The sequence below is a fragment of the Glycine max genome, chromosome 8 (genome assembly GCF_000004515.6).
Source record: "Glycine max cultivar Williams 82 chromosome 8, Glycine_max_v4.0, whole genome shotgun sequence".
Lineage (NCBI taxonomy): Eukaryota > Viridiplantae > Streptophyta > Magnoliopsida > Fabales > Fabaceae > Glycine > Glycine max.
Window position 1 is genome coordinate 41,425,658 of NC_038244.2, and position 25,043 is coordinate 41,450,700.

The 25,043-nt window shown below is 35.0% G+C and overlaps 2 protein-coding genes and 2 non-coding genes across 4 annotated transcripts; all 4 read left to right on the top strand.

Moving 5' to 3' along the window:
- Positions 1-533: 533 nt before the first annotated feature.
- Positions 534-11,840, top strand: LOC100797527 (PH, RCC1 and FYVE domains-containing protein 1). The gene is made up of 9 exons (XM_003532017.5): positions 534-1,215; positions 2,842-2,928; positions 4,612-4,701; positions 5,382-5,462; positions 5,893-6,087; positions 6,183-8,321; positions 9,538-9,684; positions 10,503-10,879; positions 11,316-11,840. The coding sequence occupies exons 1-9, from the start codon at positions 1,135-1,137 to the stop codon at positions 11,446-11,448; spliced, it is 3,330 nt and encodes a 1,109-aa protein (XP_003532065.2). The 5' UTR covers positions 534-1,134; the 3' UTR covers positions 11,449-11,840.
- Positions 11,841-13,144: 1,304 nt separating this feature from the next.
- LOC113002512 (U1 spliceosomal RNA) lies at positions 13,145-13,305 on the top strand. The gene has a single exon (XR_003268066.1). It is a non-coding gene; the product is annotated as a U1 spliceosomal RNA (small nuclear RNA).
- Positions 13,306-15,466: 2,161 nt separating this feature from the next.
- Positions 15,467-15,617, top strand: LOC113002494 (U4 spliceosomal RNA). The gene has a single exon (XR_003268050.1). It is a non-coding gene; the product is annotated as a U4 spliceosomal RNA (small nuclear RNA).
- Positions 15,618-20,940: 5,323 nt separating this feature from the next.
- On the top strand, positions 20,941-24,136 carry LOC100798056 (reactive oxygen species modulator 1). The gene is made up of 3 exons (XM_003532018.5): positions 20,941-21,154; positions 23,009-23,046; positions 23,747-24,136. Exons 1-3 carry the CDS (start codon positions 21,082-21,084, stop codon positions 23,858-23,860), a joined length of 225 nt encoding a protein of 74 aa, XP_003532066.1. The 5' UTR covers positions 20,941-21,081; the 3' UTR covers positions 23,861-24,136.
- Positions 24,137-25,043: the final 907 nt, after the last annotated feature.

Genomic DNA, 25,043 nt, shown 5'->3' on the forward strand with positions numbered 1-25,043 from the left:
AGCTTCCTTTTTAACGATTTATCTAACTTTAGTCTAAAGATTATTTTGTTAGGAGACAAACAAGTTTAATTGCTTATTCTCTTTTTGCTAAGACAACTAATATTAATGCTAGTCACCAAGTGTATTAACAAATACCCCAATGTATTGCTGAACAGATTTGTATTGAAATAATATAAGGCAAATTTCATAAAAAAGGTATTATAATAAAGATATAACAAAAAAACAAAATATAATCATAGAAAAGGAGAATACTAGTATTAAATACCACCCCCTTGGGCCATTGACTCAACAACGACTAGAAGACCCTCACTAATTTCTTTCAAAAATTAATTAAACAGTCAATTCGTACCTTTTTCTTTCCCACTCACTCTCGATTTTCTCGCGAAAAATCACCGAACAAAACGAAAAAGCGCAGTGGCAATCTCGCAATTTAGCCCAACAGCAAGGCCAATCTTCTTCGTCCCTTCACTTTTATTAGTTGCTTTCCCTTTCGCCCATTTTCTTTTCCTTTCTTTATTTTTTCACTTCCTTTTCTCACTCACACTGAAGTTTTTTTTTATGCTTTTTTTTCCCCTTCTTCTTCACTCTCTATCTGTCTAACACACACACACACACACTCTCTCTCTCTCTCTCACATTCGATTTCTCTCTCTTCTCCAACTTCGCAATCAGATCACAGCTTCGTCGGAGATTTTCTCACTCCGATTTCCTCGGTTTTGTTCAATCGCCGGAAACCGCAGAGTGTTCCGATCGTGTCGGTTTTCCGTGACCTAGAAGCATCTTCCGGTGCCAATCGGCGCCGGAGCTAGCTGGAGTTCGCCCGAGCTGTTGTCGTGCTCGGTGGCGTGGAGTTCCAAAGCATTGCGATGACGACGACGACGACGGTGCCGTAGTTGCGCGAATTGGAGTTCGATTATGATGGCGGAGGTTTCGAATTTGAGCGCGCGTGAGGAATTTGAGGCTTCGGAGCGTGCGAATTCGGGGTTTAGCGAGGGTTTGGGAGGATTATTGGGTGAATGGAAGGGTTCGGGTGCGGGCACGAGAACGGGTGAATGAATGAGTGAGTGTGAAATTGGTGTTTGAATTTGGGGGAAGAATAGTTTTCTTCTGAGCGGTGAATTTTGTGTTTCGAGTGATGTCACGCACTGATACGATGACAACGACGATGACTGCGGATCTTAATAGAACTGGTCCGGTGGAAAGAGACATTGAGCAGGTATAATATTGGTTAGTTCGTGACTACTTAAATTGTTAAATATTTATTGATATTTAATATTTAGTATTCAATAGGTTTTTTTTAGTTTGAATTTATTTTTTTATTTAATTGGATTTTATTGTGAAATATTTATGGATATTCAAATAGGTTTTTAAATGTGTTAATAAATGATGATAGCTTGGTACTATACTGGAAGTCAAGTTTGGTTGGTTCATCAATTTGCTTGACTGCCAGGTAGGGGGTGTTTGTCATACTAAAGTCAGCTTTTTGGGTTTTCTTTTGGCCTTTTCTAGCAATGGGTTTGATTCTGCATTGAATATATACGTGTGTTCTACAACAACATCTTGCAATGTGGAAATTCTTTGTGATTTTGCTTATTTGTTTGATCTCTGTAATTGTGAATGGTGGGAGAGGGGTAAAACTGACATTTGGTTCAGTGAGTGGAAATGTTGGGTGGCATTAGCATTTAGTAGTAATGTTTGGAGAAGGGAAAAGGTGGTAGTGTGGTGTATGATGCTTACTTGCAATATTTTGTGATTTGGGAAAATGAATGAACATGTGGAATCAGAAAACTGATGCTTTATGGATCTTAACACATGAACATTCTGGTTTCTTGTTAGTGTGGAAGGAGCATTTCACTCATATTGTAGATACTTCAGGGATAAGGACTTTGACTTGCAGAAGAGCAACAGTTTTGCAAGTGTGTTATATCATATATAGGGAGAGGATAAAATATAAGCATTTTCCAATTATATATGGTCTTCATTTCTAAATGCCATGCCAAGTCTTTTTCTACTTTTAAATCTTTTGTTTGCAGAAACCCTGGCCAGTTTTTGTATCTGTGAAGTATTGAGTTAATAATCAATTTGGTTTTGATAAGTTTCTGTTTGTGTTGCTTTTGTCTTTGAAACTTGAAAGTGCTTGTCTATACAAATTGGTTTGATGAAGGATAATCTAACAACTAGAGGTAAAGATAGGCCAAGAAAGATTGATTCTAAGGCAAATGATTAAAAAGGATGTAGAATTGTTGAAGAATTTGTTTTGTTCAAAACAAAATGACATCATTTGATTCATATAGTTGAACCTGCATAGTGGTAAATGGCTTTGGTTATTGCATCTGACTATCTGGTTATTTATGCTTTGATGAGCTCAACACTGTAGTGGATAAAGTTGGCTTTGAAAATTACCATAGGATCTATTGCTCTTTAAATATGGATTGTGATATTTAGGTTGTAGCCAAGAGTGAGAGCAAGTGCATCTTCTTGAATTTTCCTGTCTGCTTGTGTCCTTGCTTGTTGAGATGCTAATAGCAAATCAGGATAAAAGAAGGAACAGTCTCTGCAGAACTAATGGGTTCATGGTTGTCAAAGTTTTTTCCTTCAAAATTTCTAGCTGCTTCTTTTGGGGACTAAATTTTTCAGAGATTTTCCAAATAGTAAAGGGTATGGGATAATAATCTCATCATGGTAACGTATGCTATAAAGTTTTTTCATTTTTCATCTAAGTTGATGTGCATTCAGTCTATTGTTGTTCTGTGCTGTGGAATTTGAGACTTCATACATAATTTTGTGCTTGCCAAATGTGCTGACTATATGGACTGAGGTTCTTTATTGGTCTTACCTACAGGCTATTACTGCTTTAAAAAAAGGGGCTTACTTGCTCAAGTATGGAAGGAGAGGGAAGCCCAAGTTTTGTCCCTTTCGGCTTTCCAATGTGAGTTTTGTGCTCCTTTTTCTGTACATATAGATTAATCCTTGTGAAAGTGTATTTCACTCTTTTCTTCCTAAGATATGTGTTTGCCATTACTCTGTCCCTGTATTATTTTGAAAGACAAACTTAGAGCCTCAGTCTCTTTTTTCTTTTAGTTTTGTATTTTAATATTTTACTCTATAAATAGTTGTATCAAAATTTCTTGATAAGGCAGAAGTAGGGAGAAATATAGTAGATGGCCTTGAAGTTGACAGATGAAGAGTGTTTGTAATTTGTTGAAGAGGGGCAAAAATATATTCATCCAACTAATTATAGTGTAAAAGGAGATTTCAAAAGTGCATACTTAAAAAGTTTCAAATAACCACAGATATGGATTAACTACAGTAAGATTAGATAGAGATTAGGTTTCTAAAATGTTTGCAGTATCACTGTGAAATTATGGGAAATCACGGACTCACGGTTGCTATGGCTGATTACAAAGTTTCAATCAACTAATTGAAAATGTTAAAACTTGATACTGCTTTAGCTAAACCATGGGGAGCCTTGACTAGTTTATCAGAAATATAATTTTCATCACAATAATATTCATAGTAGAAGATGGGGGAAGGACTTCTCTCATTCATGAGACTGCTGATTGGATCTGTGTTAGACACCCTTCATGCAAATGCTAAAAAATGGAAGCTTTACCTTGCCAAAGGCCTTATATATTAAATTTGGAGTGATGCAAATCTACTTTTACCTTATTGACTATATCAAGAATCAAGATCTGCTGCATGGTGTGATTATGTGTATTGTGTGGTATTTATAGAATCTACTTGCTAACATTTCGTTTCTCCCTAGCCTCATCCTTGTTTTGTTATTGCTATAGTATTGCTTATGGTTTATTTTGCATTACCTTCAATACGTTATTGGTTTATGTTAGATATATCAAACCATTTACATGGTCTTGCTAAACAGTATGCTTTTGAGAATTGAGATAATTGAGTCATGATGACATACATGGAATCAGAGTTTAGAGCTTCTTGGCCTAGTGGTCATGACTTCTATCCTTGACACTCTTCTTCTAAATAAAAAGTTGAATTTCAGCACAGGGTATGTGGGGCCTGTGCATTATCCATGCTTTGAGCCTGAAGGACTTTTGCGTGGGGTAGTGTGTTAGATATAAGAACCATTCATGAGTCTTCACCTAATTGCTCTAGTTTTTATGTGAGTTAGTTCTTGACCATAGAATTAGAGCTTCTGGAACCAAGTGGTTAGGAGTTTGATCCTCACCATCCCCATTCTTCTAAACAGAACCTGCACAAGATAGATTGGGCATGTACATTATACATGCTTCAAGCCTAAAAGGGTTTTACATGGGAATGTGTTGGAGATATGAAATTGTAGTAATAATGTAAAATGTCAAAGATATTTTTAGGATAGATAAATATCACATTGTTTTGTTTTGATATTTTTTTTCTCTCAAAAAAAGGAAAGTAGGAAAATAAATACCTAAGATACAATGTGATATTTATCTATCCTGAAAATATCTTCAAAATTTTACTACAAAATTTTTTCACCTGGTAACTTAAGTTTTTGGGATAGTTGGTTCGTGACAGTTTCTATTTTTTGCTGTTGTTTTTTTTTCCTTCCAATAATGTTGGGTTATCAAAAGTTGAAAGTATTTGATTTGTCTATTGCTTTCAGGATGAATCTGTTTTGATATGGTTCTCAGGGAAAGAAGAGAAGCGCCTTAAACTAACTAATGTTTCTAGGATTATATCTGGACAACGCACGGTGAGTATTTTAAAATCACAAGGAAATCATTGATACTATTTTGCTGTTTCTGGTTTAGCCAAGAATGTCATTCCTTATCTAAATAAATAATTGTAAGATAGTTGTGTAATTCGTACAATTAATAAAACTTGCATTTTATGCATGCATTATTGTGATCTCACAATTTGTTCCTAGTTGATATATATAAATGAGTTGTCATTCACTGTTTCCATCTTCTACTAAGAAGCTTGGTCTCTGTTGTTGTTCTGAATCATTTCCATTATATACCTGTTTATGGAAATTTTTGGATCCTGTTTCCCTTTAGGACTTAGGAGAGGCTTCAGATTTATTAGGATTTATTGGTTACAGAGGATTAATTTGTTTGGGTTGTGGATTTTCTCTTTCCCTTGCTATCATTTATGTAATTTCTTATAGCAACTATTATGCTGTTTCTTTCCAGGAATTTATATACATGCTGATGTACTTTTGTGCTGTCTTTTCTAATAAGTTGTCATTTATGTAAAAGTTACACTACACACGGTCATGTTGTTCCGGTGAGCATGAGCATGGGTTTATTTAATAATTTTAAATATATTCAGAGTTCCTTCTTGACTGAGCATCTGCAGTGAATTCATCACAAGTGATAAGGTTCTCTTGTTTATCTCTGTTATGACTGATTAAACATGACCCTTTTTTTTCAGCCAATCTTTCAAAGATATCCGCGGCCTGAGAAGGAGTACCAGTCGTTTTCTCTCATTTACAATGATAGATCATTAGACTTGGTATAAATTTCTATATTCCTCTCCCCTTCCCCCTCTTCTTGAAAAATGGCCCATAGATGGGGCTCAGGAAAAAAATATGATTACCTAAGTATCAATTAATTTAATCAATAATCTACCCTACAGTCAACCACAAATTTGTAAAAGGGGGTGGTGGGCGGTGACAGAAATGTGTGGTAGATTCATGGTTAACTATGGATAGATTATTTGTTAAATTAAATTGATGCTGGGTTAATCAAATATTGTACTCACAAACTATAAATGGAAAACTTTTTTACAAGCGTATTATATGGGTTGTTTTCCCACTTTTTTGGGGGGTTGTGCTTGGCCTGCTGCTTTGATTGCACAGATTTAATTTATATTATGAGCATTATTGAGGTATTTTGTTTGTAGAAGCTTTATATAATGTTGTGATCTGATTCTCTTGTACCAGATTTGTAAGGATAAAGATGAAGCTGAGGTTTGGTTCAGTGGATTGAAAGCGTTAATTTCTCGCGGCCATCACTGGAAGTGGAGACCAGAGTCAAGAACTGATGGTATTCCGTCTGAAGCTAATAGTCCTCGAACATACACTAGAAGAAGTTCTCCCTTGAATTCTCCATTTGGTAGTAATGAAAGCTTGCAAAAGGTATTAATATATTATGTATCCTTTTATTTTCTCCCTGTTTGACTACATTTCAGTTAAAGATGTTTATTAAGAGGATTTTCATTTTCCATGTTCAGGATAGTGGGGATCATCTTCGCCTTCATAGCCCATATGAAAGCCCCCCTAAGAATGGTTTGGATAAAGCATTTTCTGATGTGGTTTATTATCCTATTCCTCCAATGGGTTTCTTCCCTCCAGATTCTGCCAGTGGTTCGGTCCACTCTGTGTCATCAGGAGGATCAGATAGCATGCATGGTCAAATGAAGACAATGCCTATGGATGCTTTTAGAGTTAGTCTATCAAGTGCTGTTAGCTCATCTAGCCAAGGTTCTGGTCATGATGATGGTGATGCCTTAGGGGATGTTTTCATTTGGGGGGAAGGCACAGGTGATGGTGTACTCGGTGGTGGGGCTCACCATGTTGGGAGTAATTTTGGTGTCAAAATGGACTCTCTGTTGCCCAAAGCCTTGGAATCAGCAGTAGTTCTTGATGTACAGAATATTGCTTGTGGTGGGGAACATGCTGCCATGGTGACCAAACAAGGTGAAGTTTTTTCCTGGGGGGGAGAATCAGGAGGAAGGCTTGGACATGGAGTTGATTCTGATGTTCCCCATCCAAAGCTTATTGAATCTCTAAGTAATACAAATATTGAACTTGTAGCTTGTGGGGAGTATCATACATGTGCTGTGACACTTTCTGGTGATCTTTATACATGGGGTGATGGCACTTACAATTATGGTCTTCTGGGGCATGGAAATCAGGTGAGCCACTGGGTCCCAAAAAGAGTAAATGGCCCTTTGGAGGGCATACATGTTTCATCTATTTCTTGTGGTCCATGGCACACTGCTGTTGTTACCTCTTCGGGGCAATTATTTACTTTTGGTGATGGTACATTTGGTGTTCTTGGTCATGGAGACCGAAAAAGTGTTTCCTTGCCTAGGGAAATAGAGTCCCTGAAAGGTCTTCGTACTGTGCAGGCTGCTTGTGGTGTTTGGCATACTGCTGCTGTTGTGGAGGTCATGGTTGGAAATTCAAGTTCCAGCAACTGCTCTTCAGGGAAGCTGTTTACATGGGGCGATGGAGACAAAGGTCGACTTGGACATGGTGACAAGGAATCAAAACTTGTTCCCACCCGTGTTGTGACTCTTGATGAACCTAATTTTTGTCAAGTTGCTTGTGGTCATAGTATGACTGTAGCACTTTCTAGATTAGGCCATGTCTATACAATGGGCAGTTGTGTCTATGGCCATTTGGGAAATACTCAAGCTGATGGGAAGCTACCAACCCCTGTCGAAGGAAAGCTTTCAAAGAGTTTTGTGGAGGAGATAGCTTGTGGTGCATATCATGTTGCAGTTTTAACTTCAAGGACTGAAGTTTTCACATGGGGGAAGGGTGCAAATGGTTGTTTAGGCCATGGGGATACTAATGATAGAAACACCCCAACATTAGTAGAAGCGCTGAAAGACAAACAAGTAAAAAGTATTGCTTGTGGTACAAATTTCACTGCAGCTATATGCCTGCATAAGTGGGTATCTGGTGTTGACCAGTCCATGTGTTCTGGCTGCCGTGTGCCATTCAACTTCAAAAGGAAACGCCACAATTGTTATAATTGTGGACTTGCTTTTTGTCATTCATGCAGTAATAAGAAATCTGTTAAGGCTTCAATGGCACCAAACCCCAACAAACCTTATCGTGTCTGTGATAATTGTTTTAATAAAATAAGGAAAACTACAGAAACCGATTCTTCATCTCAGGCTTCTATGAGCAGAAGAGGAAGTGTTAATCAGGGGTCACTTGAGTTTAATGGTAAGGATGATAAATTGGATTCCAGATCTCATAATCAACTTGCCAGGTTTTCTTCAATGGAATCCTTGAAACAAGTGGACAGCAGATCTTCAAAGAAAAACAAAAAATTGGAATTCAACAGTAGCCGTGTCTCACCTGCTCCAAATGGTGGTTCACAGTGGGGAGCAATGAATATTTCTAAATCTTTTAATCCTGTTTTTGGATCATCGAAGAAATTTTTTTCAGCTTCTGTTCCTGGGTCTAGAATTGTTTCCCGGGCAACATCCCCAATATCTAGACGACCTAGTCCACCCCGTTCAACTACTCCAACCCCAACACTGGGGGGACTTTCATCGCCAAAGATAGTTGTGGATGATGCTAAGAGAATCAATGATAACCTCAGTCAGGAGGTTGTTAAATTAAGATCACAGGTATTTTATCTTATGCTTTCATTGATGGATGGTACTACCTCCGGTCCTATACATAAGAAACAATTACCTAATTCATGAAAACTAATAAAAGTAGTTAGATTAGTTAATTTGCCATAAATTTTAGTTTTATTCCAAGACTACCAATAAAAGTGATTGATATGATTAATTTTCAAAAGATAATTTTTCAACCAATGAGTGTGCCTTGTTTAGTTAATAGCTCAATAAATGCACCCACTTTCATGGGGAAAAGAGAGTAATCATTAGGTGTAAAAAGGAAATTTAGCAATAAAGTAGTCCTATGTTTCTTATAATTAGGACTAAGAAAATGTTGTCTTTTATTTCTTATATATAGGACTGGAGGTAGTATTCCCTTGCTGAAATGAATGTTGTTTTATACCTATTATGCTTTGCTGTGTCTTGCTAAATGCATATTTAATTTGAAGCGACTTCATTATTTGCTGTATTATCTGTTAATGGTTTAATTGGATAATAGTTTACAAGCCAGATAATATATAATTTAGATATATGTGCAGAGATGTAATATTGTCATGTAAATTTTAATTTTTAATTATTGTTACGTTTGAGCATGTGCATGCAACTGTTTCAGAGAGGCTGGTGATAAGTGAAGCTAGCTCACAAACAATTCAAGATGCAGTTAGCTCTATAAGCTCAATAAGCTAGGCTCATGAGTCATGATTTGAGTCTGATTTGAGAATTCAATTTTTGACCCTGTTTAGTAAATGAGCTGAGCTTGAGCTTTTAATGATTTGTTCTGATAGAGGTCCATTAGTAGCAGGCCAAGGAGATAGACCTTGGATATGCAGGGTTTACATTAGAGAAATAAAGAAAGAAAAACAAAATTAAATAGACTAGGCTTGGACACATAGTCTTGTCATATTTCTTTTTTGGTTGGGATGCACTGATAGTGGAGAGGTAGTTATATAGGAGTAAAACAGGAGGGCTATGACTTTTCTTTCTGTTGTTCCATTCGGCATTTTGGCTTCTAGCTTGGGCTGGGATAGTTTTTCTGCGGAGTATAGCTCTTGGGCAGGAGTTAACAGTCTTTTCTATACCCCCACAAGATGTTTAACTCTCGCTTTCATAGGGTGGAAATAGTTTACTTCTCATGTTCATTTATTTTTCTAAACCATAACTTGATGAAATCTCTTGGCTATCTATTTGTAGTGAGCCTGATGAATTTTTTATCCCCTATTAGGTGGAAAACCTGACTCGGAAAGCCCAGCTTCAAGAAGTTGAGTTGGAAAGAACAACTAAACAGTTAAAAGAAGCAATAGCAATTGCAAGCGAAGAAACTGCCAAATGCAAAGCAGCAAAGGAAGTGATCAAGTCACTCACTGCCCAGGTAGAAACCCTTACCCCTCTAGCCATTTTTCGAAACTATATTCCTATGACAGCTAAAAGTTCTCACTCATGAAGCCAAATATGAACAACCCCCCAAAAAATTCATTTTCATGCATTGCATTGGGTTTGCACACAAGTAGTGGGTTGGTAACTTTTTTTTCCCCATTTAAAATAAGCTAACTATATCTAGAAAAACTATATTCAAGTGGATTCTATGCCTATTTATATTTTCTTGAGTTGTTTGATTAGCCCTTGTCTAACTCAAGTTTCAACAGGATGAGTAGAAAAGCAACACTAATGGATGAAAGGGTTGTAGATGAAAAAATAAATGTTATTGCTACTGTAAATGTGATTTGTTGGCTGTAATAGAGTCTTATTCCAGGCAAGTAGTTAAGAGCCTAGGTAATTGCCTTTGTTCATCAGAAATAATATCTAGAAAATTTTCATTCAAGTACCATGCTTACTTGGAGACCAAGTAGTGTACATTAATAAATAACCAGCCTCTGAAAACAAGCCTAAATGACCACAAGAATGAGGAAAACCTCACAAAACGGATGCCTATGCATTGATTTGACATAACTATACCAAAGTTTAATATCCTAATGAAATTTGCAAAACTAACTCTGGGACTAAAAGTAATATTAACTGAATTAACACTATGTGAAAGCATGAATGGTTACAGTTGGGCTCAATTCAACTATAAACTGAACTGGAAGATTTTTAATTTTAAATTTTAAGCTTATGTCTTATCGATTTCTACTGGATGTATCAGAACTAGTCTCACTAATCTTACATGTCTTTGTTTCTTGCACTGAATAGTGGAAGGACATGGCTGAGAGGCTACCTGTAGGAGCATCTAGGAATGCCAGATCACCACCCTCTCTTGCTTCCTTTGGCTTAAATCCTGGTTCCAATGACCTTACTAATGCTTCCTTTGATCGATTGAATATTCAAGCAACAAGCCCAGAATCAGACTTAAATGGATCCACTAACCAGTTACTTTCAAATGGATCAAGCACCATCACCAACCGGAGTGCAGGTCACATTAAACACAGTCAATCAGATGCAACTAGCAGAAATGGGAGCAAAACAAAGGATAATGAGACTGAATGGGTTGAGCAAGATGAACCTGGTGTATATATTACTCTTACCTCCTTACCAGGAGGTGTAATAGATCTTAAAAGAGTTCGCTTCAGGTATAGAATGCTTTATCGTACTAACCTTTTTTTTTTTGGTCAACTTACATAACTCCACCTCCAAATTTTGCTGATGCAGAGTAGAGGAATGCTAGCAATATACCGTCTGATACACTTTTCCTAACACATTCTCTAATATTGGTTGAAATTCATGTGAGTTCTACAATTGTAGATATAGAACTACAAGTGAGACCTACACGAATTTCAACCGACTGTGTTGGAAAGAGTGCGTAATGTGTTGGCATTTCTCATGTTGAGTATAATATACATAGAGTGTAATCTTTGACAAGCAATTTCCTACCTAGATGCTATATTCTTTAATTTGGTTAATGATGGGGAAAAAAAAGCTTTACAAGCAATTCAGATAACTATGTTGCATTTCAAACGTTGAGCCATATTATAACGAGGGTTTAACCCTTTGAATTGGTGAATGCAGCCGGAAGCGGTTTAGTGAGAAACAAGCAGAACAATGGTGGGCTGAGAATCGGGCAAGAGTATATGAACAATACAACGTGCACATGATTGACAAGTCGACAATTGGCGTTGGGAGTGAGGACCTGGCTCATTGATGTGATATCCTGTACATGAGGATTTTTAACCCGTTTTGGCAGGACCTGAAGCAAGAATGTGCCATGAATTATATTTGGCTTTCATCCAAGATAAAGCATCAAGGGAAGCTGGGATTGGCATAATAGGAGAGAATAGGGATTTGATTGTGATTTTGTAATTCCACTTTCATTTTTTTTCTTTCTAATTTGATTACACTTTTCATTTTTTTTCCCTATATGTAGCTTGCGTGGGGGTTGAGGGTGAGAAATGTAAATTCGTGGTAGGTTATTGGCTCTTGTTTAAAGTAGCTGCAATGTAAATTTCACAAGCAAATGCATTCACTAATTTTTCTTTTACACCAGTTATATAATACCTTAAGCCATGGGATAGATGGCTTTAAGTAGTTAATATAGATAGCCTCTGGCAAATGCTATATTTTTCGTGCTCGTACAGTATTTCAAAGCATTATTGTATGGCATTCATCTATATTTCCATAGGTTAACATCGGCCACTTCCGTCTGAAAATTGGTGAACTAGCTAAGTCATTATGATATATAACCGAGCAATATGTAAACTGCAAAACAAAACATCAGTGAAGACCGATTAAATTAGTCCAGAATTACGGTTTGATTTTTTTAAAATGTTTTTTTCTTTTGTAAAAATTGTATATTTTAAATAAGTTGAGATAAAGAAAGATTTATCGATGGAGTTAATGTATGGATTGTTGTTATTTAATTTTTATCTGGTTGAATATATGTTTTTTGTTAATTTATATTACTTTGTAATTTACCACATCATATAATGTTTAAATGGTATATTTATTACTCATTCTAACGTGATTTAACCGTAATTTGACTCTTGAACCTATTATTTAAAGCTTGATTTGATTTTTAAAATGTTTGAATGTACTTTCTTTCTCTCGTGTACCACATGTCAAAATTTATTGAACCAAATCCGATTCAGTAATTTTTGGATTTAATTATAAAAAAAAAGACATTCAAAAGATTGGAGGGGGAGCAGTGCGAGTCAGTAGTGAGTTTACTTGGTTACAACCATTCTCATTTTGTTTGTTGTGGAATAGACCTGATCCTCAGTAGGGGAAATCCTTGACTACACATGCATGGTACTTTCTTTTTGAACTTTGAACTCACGTACCACTTTTGAGTGTGTGACATGATTGTTATTTCAGATGTGAATTATTCACAACATTAGCTGCTTTTTACAAGTCTGCATAAGATTAAGACAGTTTTAGAATTGTTTTACTATTTGTTAACATTGTTATACCGTTCGCTTACCATGTTAACCAAGATTTGATTTCTAAATGCTTTTTCAACAGCCTTTTGTTAACTTGATTCGACTTCCTTCATCTTTTGAATAAGTTTATAGCAATATACCACAATATGCATGCTGACCAGATTCATCTTGTTGAAATTCATATTTGTGATATTATTTTTTGTTCTTCAAAGTGTGTAGCCCGTGAGAAAACATGCATATGGATTTCTGTGAAGAAAACAAAGGATCTTTATGCTCATGTGGGGTAGTGAACGTAGATGAAGAGAGCCACTTTTAAAGGTGAATGGTGTTGTTCAGTTAAAGCACTTGCGAAGGTAGCACACCAATATAACTATATGAGTGTGTAGAGTCCCACATCGCTGAAGATAAGTGAAGCAGGGAGGAGCCAGTGCTATAAAATACAAGTGTGTGTGATAGGGTAACATACTTACCTGGATGGGGTCAATGGGTGATCAAGAAGGCCCATGGCCTAGGGCAGTGACCTCCATTGCACTTAGGAGGGGTGCTGTTCTAAGGTCTGTCCAAGTGACAGAGCCTACATCATAATTTGTGGTAGAGGGGGCCTGCGTTCGCGCGGCCCCTTTCAATTTTAGTTCCGAAATTTTTCTATTAAAATTTGTGATTTTGAACTGTTGAACTTTAATATAAGAATGTTACAATAAACTGTTTCATTACAATGAAGCAATTGTATAAATGCTTTCTTGTTCGTGATTTTAGGAGATATCCTAAACCTGCTACAATGGAACGGGAATTGTGCTACTAATCTCCAATCCGCTTGTGTTAAATGAATGAAAGTGTAAACGACCAAACCCTGCAACAACAAAAAAAAATGGAGGACTAAATACTTGGTGTGGTTCCTTTCTGATTTTAATTGAATTTTCCCCCTAACAGGGTTGGTTTTGGTGGTGAAGGGAGGAAGAGATAGGTCTTGAATTCAAATTTTTCTAACTAAAACTAACAAACTAAACTACCGATTAACATTTATTGATAAAAAAAGAAAATAGCTGAATTTCTGCCCAAAGCAGTCCATGTTTGAAGTTCAATAACAGTGAATTTTCCTTTTGTGAAGCACTTGGCAATTTCAGTGTGAGAAGTTCCACATCGCTGAACTTGATATAAAAATTATGTGAGGTAGAACAGCGTTTGCGCTTGAAAGGAGTTACATTTTTTAATTAATTATAATTACAATTACGAATATATTGTATATTATATATTTGGATTTATTTAAGTTTACTAATTAAGGAAGAAGACCCTTCTATAATTCTCCAGTCACTATCATTGCCCTTACAAACTTATTTTAAAAATTCCACAATGGTAATTTATTTCTGTTGCTTTTATTTTCTTTTAATTATTTACTTTTAATTTTTTCCTAATAATTGTTTTGCCATAATTGGTTTATTTTTTTTTTTTTTCAAATCTTTTAGTATAATAATCCTTTTGTTGCCACAATTCATTGCCACCCTAATTTACAACTAGAGGAGAAATTACATTTTTTTTTCTTTTTGTTTAATTTTTTTAATGATATGATGTGTATTTTCTTGTTAGTTATGAACAATATATACTGAGTACATATCTACTAAGTTTCATATGCTTAAAAAACAAAATTATACGGAGATAAAAATGTTAAATGAAAGTATAACCAGAAAAGGATTAAACAAACTCATAAAATTATTAGAGTAGAATTTATGAGTTTCTTAATAAAATAAGATTCAGTCGTGGAAATTCTGTCGCGGCTTCCGGTGAAGGTTGTCATGCAATTCAGATGTATTTCCAAGACTTGAAATTCCCTCTTCTTCCATCCTACATTCATTAAATTGCACCTTCAAAGCTTGTCCAGAAACACTCACGTCCTGATAACATTCAGGGAAGCTATGAAACGTGGACACAAACACTTCAACAACACAACTAATGTCTAAAATATAGGATACAGTAAGATCGCATAGATACACAAACAGCTAAATTTCTAACATATTACAAAATATCTGAATTGATGACATTTTCATTTTTTTAAAACCAACCTTTTATATTTTTTTTAAGTGTACGAGTTGTTTAAAAGTAAAAACTTAAGTGTTCAAGCCAAAAAAAATAATTTTTAAATTAAACACTTGACAAGATAAGAAATGTCGGGATGTGTCGTGTTGAAAATATGTTCGACACGACGAAATTTTGAACAAAAGAGGTGTTCGTGCTTCATAGCATGAAAGACATAGAATGCCAAGATTGGCATGCAAACCCATCATCCACTATTGATGATTGTTGCCTCCGATTCGACCACGATCACAATGTCCTGGGTGCCTGCAATGGTATGGGTTGCTTGCAGGATTGTTTAGTTGGAGATGAATTTGAAGAAAACTGGTTCTGATTTTGGAACCCAGCCACAAGGATCATGTCCAAAGATTCCACATGCTTACACCATTCGAGTTATCATTATAAATTGGAAACTGTTACCATTGACCTGATTGTAATTTTTTCATATGATCTAAGGATGCCTGCTGGTCTTTTTAAAGTGTCTGATTTGAATAATTTGTTGGATAGTTTTATTGGCTATTGCTAATGGTTGAATTTATTTTTGTGTGTAAATCAAACACAGGTACATAGAGAATGCCATGAAGGTCAGATTTGATCTACGTTTTGTGGGTGTCTTAGAACAACAGGAACATTGGCCGAAGTCCCACATCGACTATACCAGTAGATGAGACTGACATAGGTTATTATAAAATGACTTGTAAGACGTTGTAGACAACCATCTTTGCGCTTGGGGCAATGACGCAGCTAGTGAGGTTCTAACCGAGGCGCGTCTATTGCTGGTTGAAAACTATTTCCAAACCCCCTCTTAGGCCTGGGTTTGGCTCAGGCCTTTGAGAATTTCTGAAAGGGCTCCCTTTGGGGTAAAGCCCTACAATCTAGTTCAAAAGTGGAATGTGAAATGGTTATAGACTTTGGTGGTTGTGTTTGAGTTTTGTAGTTTCCAGATGGGTAGTGAAATGTGTAATCTCTTATGTCCCTCAAACTTCAATTATGCAAGCTCTCTTCATACAGGGATTTGAGGAAGGGGGTGGGGGTGTGCAAGAAAAAGTTATGCAAGTTTTTGTTTGTTACCTTGACCTGGACAGTTAAATTCTTGTCTTTCTACTGTACAGTTTTGGTTCTTTTGAGTTTCTTCAAATAATGAAAATATACAAGGATGAAAAGTAATAAAATACTTAAAAAAAAAAGTTTCGAATAATGATTACTTTCAGTATTATATGCTTAAAAATTAATCTTTAATTTTGTTAATAGTATGACAGGACCAGAAATATTTTACTTCTACTTCCCAAAAAAAAAAGTTGAAATTTCTCCAAATAATGAAAATATATAAGGATGAGTAGTAAGATACTTGTTAAAGAAACAGAGAAATAAAATACTTGTTACAAAACAATAATAATGATTACTTTCAATATTATACTTATAATTATTTTTTTTAATTTTAGTGCTTGTATTACAGTACCAGAAATTTTTTACTTTCAATTCCAAAAAAGTCTTATTTTTGAATTGATTTTATTTAATACTCCTATGTGACACGTATATTAATGTAACACAAATAATAGGTAACTTTTTCTTTCCATAACTACCAGTACAAGTCATGATTTACATATAATGATGTTAACATGTAATTTTCTGTTCTGTAAATCCATTCTGGTCCCAAGTATCCCCCCTCTTTGGTACAATAATGTGTGCTGAAGGAAAAAGAAACAAGACAGGAATATATTACATATATAAGCACACAATTTTCGGGTTGACAATGTCTATTTACTTTTTTTCTTTTGGTACAATGAAAGTAAAAGGCCAAAGGGTTTGACCAATTAGCTCCTAAAACCTATTGAAACCCCTCATCAATAATCCCTTCCAAGTGGCATAACAAATGTCCTTTGCGTCCATCGAAATCCGCTTTGATTTCAAGACAAATTAATTGAAAATGCATTGTAGGCAGAACAACGGTTCCCTTACTCCTCAATTCATCACCTATCAGGATTCAGGAGGAGCTCTATAAAATGTCGGTATGGATATGGGGAAAAACATTTGCCTTACTCCTTCACCCTTTATGATGGGAAATATTATGCCAAATGCACACTGAAAAATATTAATTGGTTAAGACTTACAGAACTGAGACAGTCACTGTCATCATATACTACTAAAACATTGATCATCGACACTGCAAAAGAAACCTCAACTTTTGTGAATATAATGAAAAAAAGTTGAAACAAGAATGATACAATTTTTTGTGAACTATGTTGCACAATGGTCAAATTATTGCATAACAGGCTTCCTATTCAAGCTTTTAGAAGATAAGGAAAACATGCTACAACGAAACTTGTCAATAGAGAAAAATATTAACCAAAAGCCAAATTCCATGACTAGAAACTAAATGAACGGTAGATGGGTGGAAGTATTAAACCCATAGAAAGCAACAGCAAAAAAATGGAGAATTAAACCCAGCGGGTTAGGGTTTAGACCAGAGAGTAAAGCAATGGGTCCACTTAAAAAAAGATGTCCAAGGCTCAATAGTCAAAACATGCTTGGCGCAGTTCCTTTCTGGCTTCATTGGGTGAAGCCGAAAAAACCTTGTATAGGGTACCTGCCAGAGTATTTATGGTGGATGCCATAGGCTGCAAACAGCATGTCAAGTCATGAGTTGAAGTCCACATATTGTGAAGACTAGAGATTCTGAATTTACTTCCATATTTTAATGTTAGAAACGGAATATAAAACTATTCATGTGTCTTTTGTCTTCACCTTTCAGGTTTAAGCCTTAGGAATAACTGGTTCGTGATGTGTATCAAAGCCTCTATGAGTAAGTAGTCTAAAGTTCAACTCTTGCCAGTTGCCACCCCAATTGCTCTGAGTTGAATTTCAGCACAAAGTAGGTGGCCTGCAAATTATCCATGTTTTCAAGTTCAACTTGATCCTTTAATTTTGTTTTAGTTCAATTTCATCTTCTAATTTTTAAAATCGATTCAATTTTTTTGTCAGGGAACTGATTTTATTATTTGAATATTTGTTTGTCAGGGAACTGATTTTATTGAAGGTATAACTTTAGATTTGGATTTGCATAATTTAAAAAGGGATCTATGTTTGAGCTTCAATTCTCTTGCAAAGATGACTAACCTGAGATTTCTTCAAATAATTTTTTTTTGGAGAAACAAATTTAATTTGCACCTTCCTCCTACTGGTCTTTAGTCATTGCCTGATAAATTGATGTACCTTGAATGGGATAGATTCTATCTCAAGTCTTTGCCGTCTAACTTTTGTGCTGAACAAATTGTAGAGCTCCACATGCCTGATAGCAAGCTTAAAAAGCCTTGGGACGGGGTTCAGGTATGAATGTTGCATACATGCTAATTTTTCTTTCAATTTGTAAAGGTACATGAGAGAGTTGTCAATGGTAACTGGTTTTGTGCTGCCTCAAGTGAAGCTCATTCGCAAGAGTCATGCTTAGGTTTCTCTTTCAGTTAAGGCTCATGGTTATGATTTTAACAATTTCTGAACAATGTGATGCATCTTTCTTGTCACAGAATCTTGCTAATTTAAAGATAATTAGCCTTTGTGGTTGTCGAAACCTTATTGAGATCCCTGACTTATCCAATACAGAAAAACTTGAATCTGTTTTTCTCCACGAATGTGTAAGCTTGCATCAGCTCCATCATGTTCATGCAAAATCTCTCCAAAGACTTTTAGCCTATGGTTGTTCATCTCTCAAGGAATTCTCAGTGATATCAGAGGAAATAACAGAATTGAACTTAGGTCACACAGCTATATGTGCATTGCTGTCATCAATTTGGCAGAAGAGGAAACTTACTATTCTTTCTCTAGACAATTGTAACAATCTTGAGTTTGTTGGGATCAACATTGTCCACTTATCATCTTTAGAAAGGTTAGGCCTATCAAAATTAACTGCATTTCTCTGGAGACAGACTTTACTCAACAGCTAGTGTTACAACACATCTTACAGAGCCACATACCGTACTTAAACCAACAATATCTTAATAATCCTTCTTATATTGATGATGGTGCATGTTTCTTCTTCCCCGGAGACCATGTCACTGACGAGTGTGGGTTTTGTATAGCAGACAGTTCAATAACTATTCCTTATCTTCCCAAATCTGACTTGTGCGATTTCATTTACTGCGTTTTTCTCACTAAGGGATCAACCAAATATGGTGGACGTGTTTCGTGTTCTATCTATCAAGATGGCATAAAGGTTGGCTGGGTTCTGAAATATTACAAAAACTTAATTTCAGATCATGTGTTGTTTTGCTATCATGGCATCAAAAAATTTGACAGAATAAGTTAAGTGTGTGATCATTTCAGCAACATAACATTTATATTTGAATATGAACACAACGACAGCAAGACAGAAAATAGTATATGCCACAGAAACAGGGTTCAAGCTGGTTACTAGTAATAACAAGGAGATTTTTGAAAGGGAATCCATTACTCAAATCCCTAATGATCATGAGTCAGAGCCCAGATTAATCGGAGTTGGAGTTGGTGGCTCTAATAATGAAAATGAAGAAGACAAGGAACAACTTCTTCCCACAACCAAGAGGATGAGAACTTCTCCATAAATGATAATCTTCCTGTGATTATTTCATTGGTATCAAACTTCAGCCACTCCTTGATTGTATGCTTATTTAAGTGCTTTTTTCATAAATGAAATTAGTTCTTCAAATATAGAAATTATCAGTTGCAAAAATCTTGATTCTAGAAAATTATGCAAGTGTTTTGCAATAACATTGTGTTGTACTTAGATGTTGAGCAGGTTTTCTTTTTAAACACTTTTTTGGAGAATATTGATGGGAAATGAGCTATGAAGCACGAACACTCCAGTCTCTTGTTGTGTCCGGTATCCGACATGCGTCCGAGTCCATGTCCGACACCGACACGACACCCGTGTTACGTTCTATATTTTGGACATTACAAGTATTCACGTGTTCATATCTGTGTCGTGTCCGGTATTCGTGTTTCATAAAAAATGAGGACTAGCTTGTTGGGAGAGCCAAAGCAGAACTCAAAAGAATTGTTTGGTGATCTACTTCTCTTCATTCAGAAATAAAAAGGGATCGATAACATTATGGTATTCATTCTACATTCTTGGACAAAATATATGAGTGATACGATGAAGTTGTATGTTGCTTATGACGGATACCTTTCTAGCTATCCAATTGTGGAAATTAATTGTGATTTTGGTTCTGTACTCGGGTGTTTTATACATCTAACATCATGATAGTGTAAGAAAGTTTTTGGCATTCATTTATTTGTATTATTTGCCACAGAGATCGTTATTAAACCAAAGTAATAGAAAATATCATGAGGAGATAGGTATGAACTAAGCTAAAAAGATATGGCAAAATTCTATTGCAAACAAAAAATTAAGGTGATTGAGTCTCAAGATTTTAATACATCAAAATTCTGGAGATATAATAAAGTGAAATTCGGTTGTAAAAAAAAATGAAATTCATATCGATAAAACTCTTAAATTTTTAAACAGAATAAACAAAATATTTTCTAAATATCATATTTAAACCAAACCAAGTGAATTTAGCTTAGTTAGTCGTAAGAATTATTATAAATCATTTATTATCTCTTCAATTGCCTATATATAAAAAAACAAAAACTAATCCATTTTAGCTTAGATTTAATCGGAATATCAAATTCATAAAATAAAATTCCTCCTCACAAAACTACCATAATATGAAGAGAATTGGGTGTAAAATTTCCTTTTCACTTTAATTTTCATGCACTGTTAATATAAAAAAAATCACATTATCAACTAATCAGAAATTATGATAAATATTTTTCTAAGAGAAGTTTTGCAAAAATCAATAAATTTATAATACCTGCCAATTTAGTTTAAATGACACAAATAAAAACTCTTTATATTAGCAGTGTACTATTTACGCTCTTTTATTTTACTTATCTAAAAATTAAAATATTCTTTTATAACATAGAGAAAAAAAAATCTTACATTTTTAAAAAGTGGATATAGTAAAATGTTTAATTAAATTAAATTTTTAATCTGTGTTATTTTTTACATCACCCCAATTTGTTTCCTTAGTCCAAAAATGTACTGTTAGTTGATTCTAGCTGAAATAGTCAAGTAGAATGTGTTAATTTTGTAAACTCTTTAATAGGATATAAAAAATTCATTAGTTAATCCATTTTAAAAATTAATTCGATGTATTCCCAAAACAAACTAGAGTTAGGCTAGGGATAGTAAAACGCAGAAGCAACAAATTGGTTCGGTTTTCACTTTCAGACTCTCTTTTTTCTCCTAACAACAAAACACGTCACTCGCAGTGTGCCTCTCACGCCGACTTCCTATGGCAAGGGATAGCTGCCTCACTCGTGTCACCGCCGGCGCCGCTATGGGCGGCGCTGTCGGCGGCGCCGTCGGTTAGTCACTCATACCCGTTATCTTCACCTTCTACAATACCTTAAGCTTTATTTCTATTCCATTTATAGTTTTTTTTTTAAAATAAATTATTTATTTCGGGGCTGATACGTGTGTTTAGCATTACTTATTGTAGCTTCGGTCTTTTAATTTCAACGCCTTTGGCACTTTTGAAGTTCGATGGTTCAATTGCACTGATTTGATTTTATTAGAGAAAATTATTCTTCTATGCATATCTGTTTAGTTGGTATGGTTGTTAGGGCTTGTTTGGGTGAACTTTTAATAAGTACTTAATAAGTGCTATGGAAAAAAAGAAGTACTTATAAGAGAAGGAGAAAAAAAAAGAGCTTCTCCGTAAGCTAATTTTGGAGAAACTTATTTCATTTTTCTCACTCATAAGTGCTCTGGCGAAGTTTACCCAAACATGTCCTTGATAGATCTTCAGGTGTTTTCTTGTTGGTGGTGCTGCTGATGGTGTTGGAGTGGAGTAAAGGGCTTCTTTTTCCGTTTTCACGAAAATGTTAGAAAATATTTGGGCTATTGGTTTGCGAAAACATTTTTTATTTTTGTCTTTATTTTTAAAAATGTTACTCTGTTTTCACTTTATTTCCTGTATCTGTTTCCTGTGCAAGCTTTTGAAAACAAGAAATATTACAAAATTTCTGTAATTGAAAGTGAAAACAAAAACGTCCTCTCAAACCAGATGGTTCTAACTTTTTTTTTTTATAATTGTCAGGAAGTTTGTTTTTGTGTCTTGCTGTATTTTAAGCACGTTCCACCTCAGCTCCTCAAGCAATATAGCTTCTGCAAAGTTGGAGACATTTGATTTGATTTTATTGGTATAAGTGCGTATTGAATGGGTGTCCAAACACACTGTTTTGGAAAATAGGAAATGAAAATAGAAAACGATTTTGCCGAAACTAAACAGACCAATTATTTTTATAATTTATGGACTATGGCTAGACTTGGCTAAGCAACAGATTTGAGTGTCCATTCCTTTGCATTTTTATTATAAAATAATTATTCTTATGTAAATAACTTTGTTTTTAAACCAAGAGCTTTAATTTAGTGTGAGGGCTATCTTTTGGGACTAGTTGGTACTGGGTTTCAATTTCAGCAAAGCCACATTGTCTTCACTTTTGCCTGCCTTTTTGCTCTCCACCCTTGGTTTTAGACCTCCTTTGTAACCAAATAGATAAATTTGATGCTGGTTGGATATTTTAGCTCAGTTTTTCTGTGTTTTGGATCTCCTTCCTCCGTATTTTATTGCTACCAGTTGTAACTTGTAATGGTCTTTTAGTTTATCTGGAGATGTTTCATATTCCTGGACCTTGGGGATTCTGAAATAGGAAATTGACTATGTGTTCTTTTTTTACAAAATGTTGTTACAAGAAGACACTTCTATGAAAGTCTCTCAAATTCAATTCTAGACATACAGAATGTTTGTATGATGCACCTAGGGTCTATTTAATGAAGTCTTGAAATTTTTTCTAGTAGAAAGGAAGGGGACTGGGTGCTTCCTTGCACATTGATTTGCATCTTGTTTTGTAATGAATCTTAGTTGTACATAAATTCACCAATCATCAGTACATTATGTTGCCCAATTTTTTTTATCACAAGTATATATTGGTTAAGTATCATCTATGAAGTTTGTGAAGTGTGCATCATCTGGAATCTTGCTTTAAAAAGTAGTGGAAACTGTCTGCCAGTTGGTTGTGTAAAATTGTATTAACTGCTGGAATGTTATGGTCAAATGCATTTATAGAATACATTCATATTGGGTTTACATTAGATCTAATTTACTTGCATTGAAAAGTTTTAGAACATCATTGCCTAATCTTTTGGCTTCTTTCCAGGTGCTGTGTATGGAACATATGAAGCTATTAGGTACAAGGTATGTCACTTGATCTTGTTCTTAACTTCAATAATAAGATTATATTGAGCTTCAGGTCGGGTTTCCTTATGTCTCAAGATTTTTCATACTATGAACTAATAAAAAACTATCGTTAGTATGACTTTTATGATAGTTATTATAAAAATCAACAAACTTATCATACATAGTTGTTTGTAATTGGATGATAGTGTAAAAATCTTTTACATTGTCAAGACATACACATATATTCTACTAAATATAAGGCATGCAAATGAATTTATGTGTATTTATGTTTCTGTATAATTAAGTAATTATTAACCTTACTTCAAAAAATGTAATTAACCTTGTAATTGATTGTATTCAAATATAGATACAAAAATGTGTGTAAGTAAACAACACACAATTCAGAAATTCTATGTTATTAATACTCTAGGCTGAGATCATCTCAATAGCAGGCCCTAATTTCCCAAACAGTAACCGTGCCTGTCCCAGCTGTGCATCAACTGGCTGCAAACTTTCTGGCAATGCCTAATACTGTCGGCAACTACAGTAAAAAATTAGAAAAGAAAAGTTTACCTTGGTTGTCAAAACTTACATCTTCAATCTTTTGTGCTGATATTGATACACATTATTATAGACGTGAAAATGAGTTACTTCATTCATGGTCCATAGTCCATACGCAGCAGCATTCTTATCTATTAATTCATTGATATGCATGCAGGTGCCTGGACTATTGAAAATTAGGCATATTGGACAAACTACACTTGGAAGTGCTGCTATTTTTGGTCTTTTCTTGGGTGCTGGAAGCTTGATACATTGTGGGAAATCATACTGAGGATAAAGATTTGTCCTCCCCCCTACTTACAGTGCTTTGGTTGCTACACTTGTAAAGTATGAGTAGAGCAGGGATTTTCTGCTTTTTTGGTTTTCTGGATCATGGAAAAGGTTTTATGGCACTACTCCTATGAAATTTTGCATTTATTTCTCCCAAGACATTATTACTGTTGAAATTTCTTTGCTGGGGCTTTCCTTCTACTTTTTTGATTCCTCATTTTCTTCCGAGACAGTGAATTGCTCTTGCAATAAAAAGGAGTGCAGATGTGTGTGTTTACAGTGTTGTGTTTATGTCACTGTCTTTAAGCACTCCCCTCCCACAAAAATTACTGACTCAAACCTAGTTCCAGACTCATTTATTAAAATGCCCATTAGGTATTGGGTGATGATCCATTCCCATCACTATTTCTGGCTAGAAGTATACTACATGCAAAGGTGAACTTACGAAAGTATGTTCGAATTCATTTAAAGGAATTTGGATTAGTTGGTGCTAGAGAAAGAAGAAAATTGAATTCATTAAATCTAATTTTTGAAACTCACGTTTAATTTAAATTTCTTTCCTCCATCACATCTTGGTAGCTAGAGATTTGAGCCACATAGAATCACATAAAAGCTGCAATTTCTTTCTCCATCACTTGGCTTTGAAAAATCACGTTGTGTTGAAAGTAGGACACCAACTTATCATCTCAAAGTTGAGTGTTATGCTATGAATTTGATTACGTTACCAAGTACTAACTACATGGGATATCAAGCTTCATACTGATATGACACGTCAAATTAAATTAAAAATGTTTTATACTGATAATAGGTTGTACAATTAAATTATTTTTCTAATAGATATTGCTCCGCATGATTGAGTTATGACCATTTTCATTTCCCAGTTCTAGTGAACACAACCAAAATACTCTGCACTTCAACATTTAGAATGCACATGCATTTAGTTTCTGTGGCAATGCCATAGGCTGAAAAGACTACTAATCTATTTCTGTTTTAAGAAAATTGTGCTACAAGCCTACAACATAGTCCAAACTAAATGTTAATGTCTAAGGCGATGTTTGGATTTCCGTTCAAAATGCGGTATACAAATTTTAAGATAAATTTAATGGTTCACTAACTTAGTTTTGCAAAAGGAAGAGTCTGGATGTTTTTGTAAATCTCATTTTGTCCCAAGAGTGTGTTTGCAA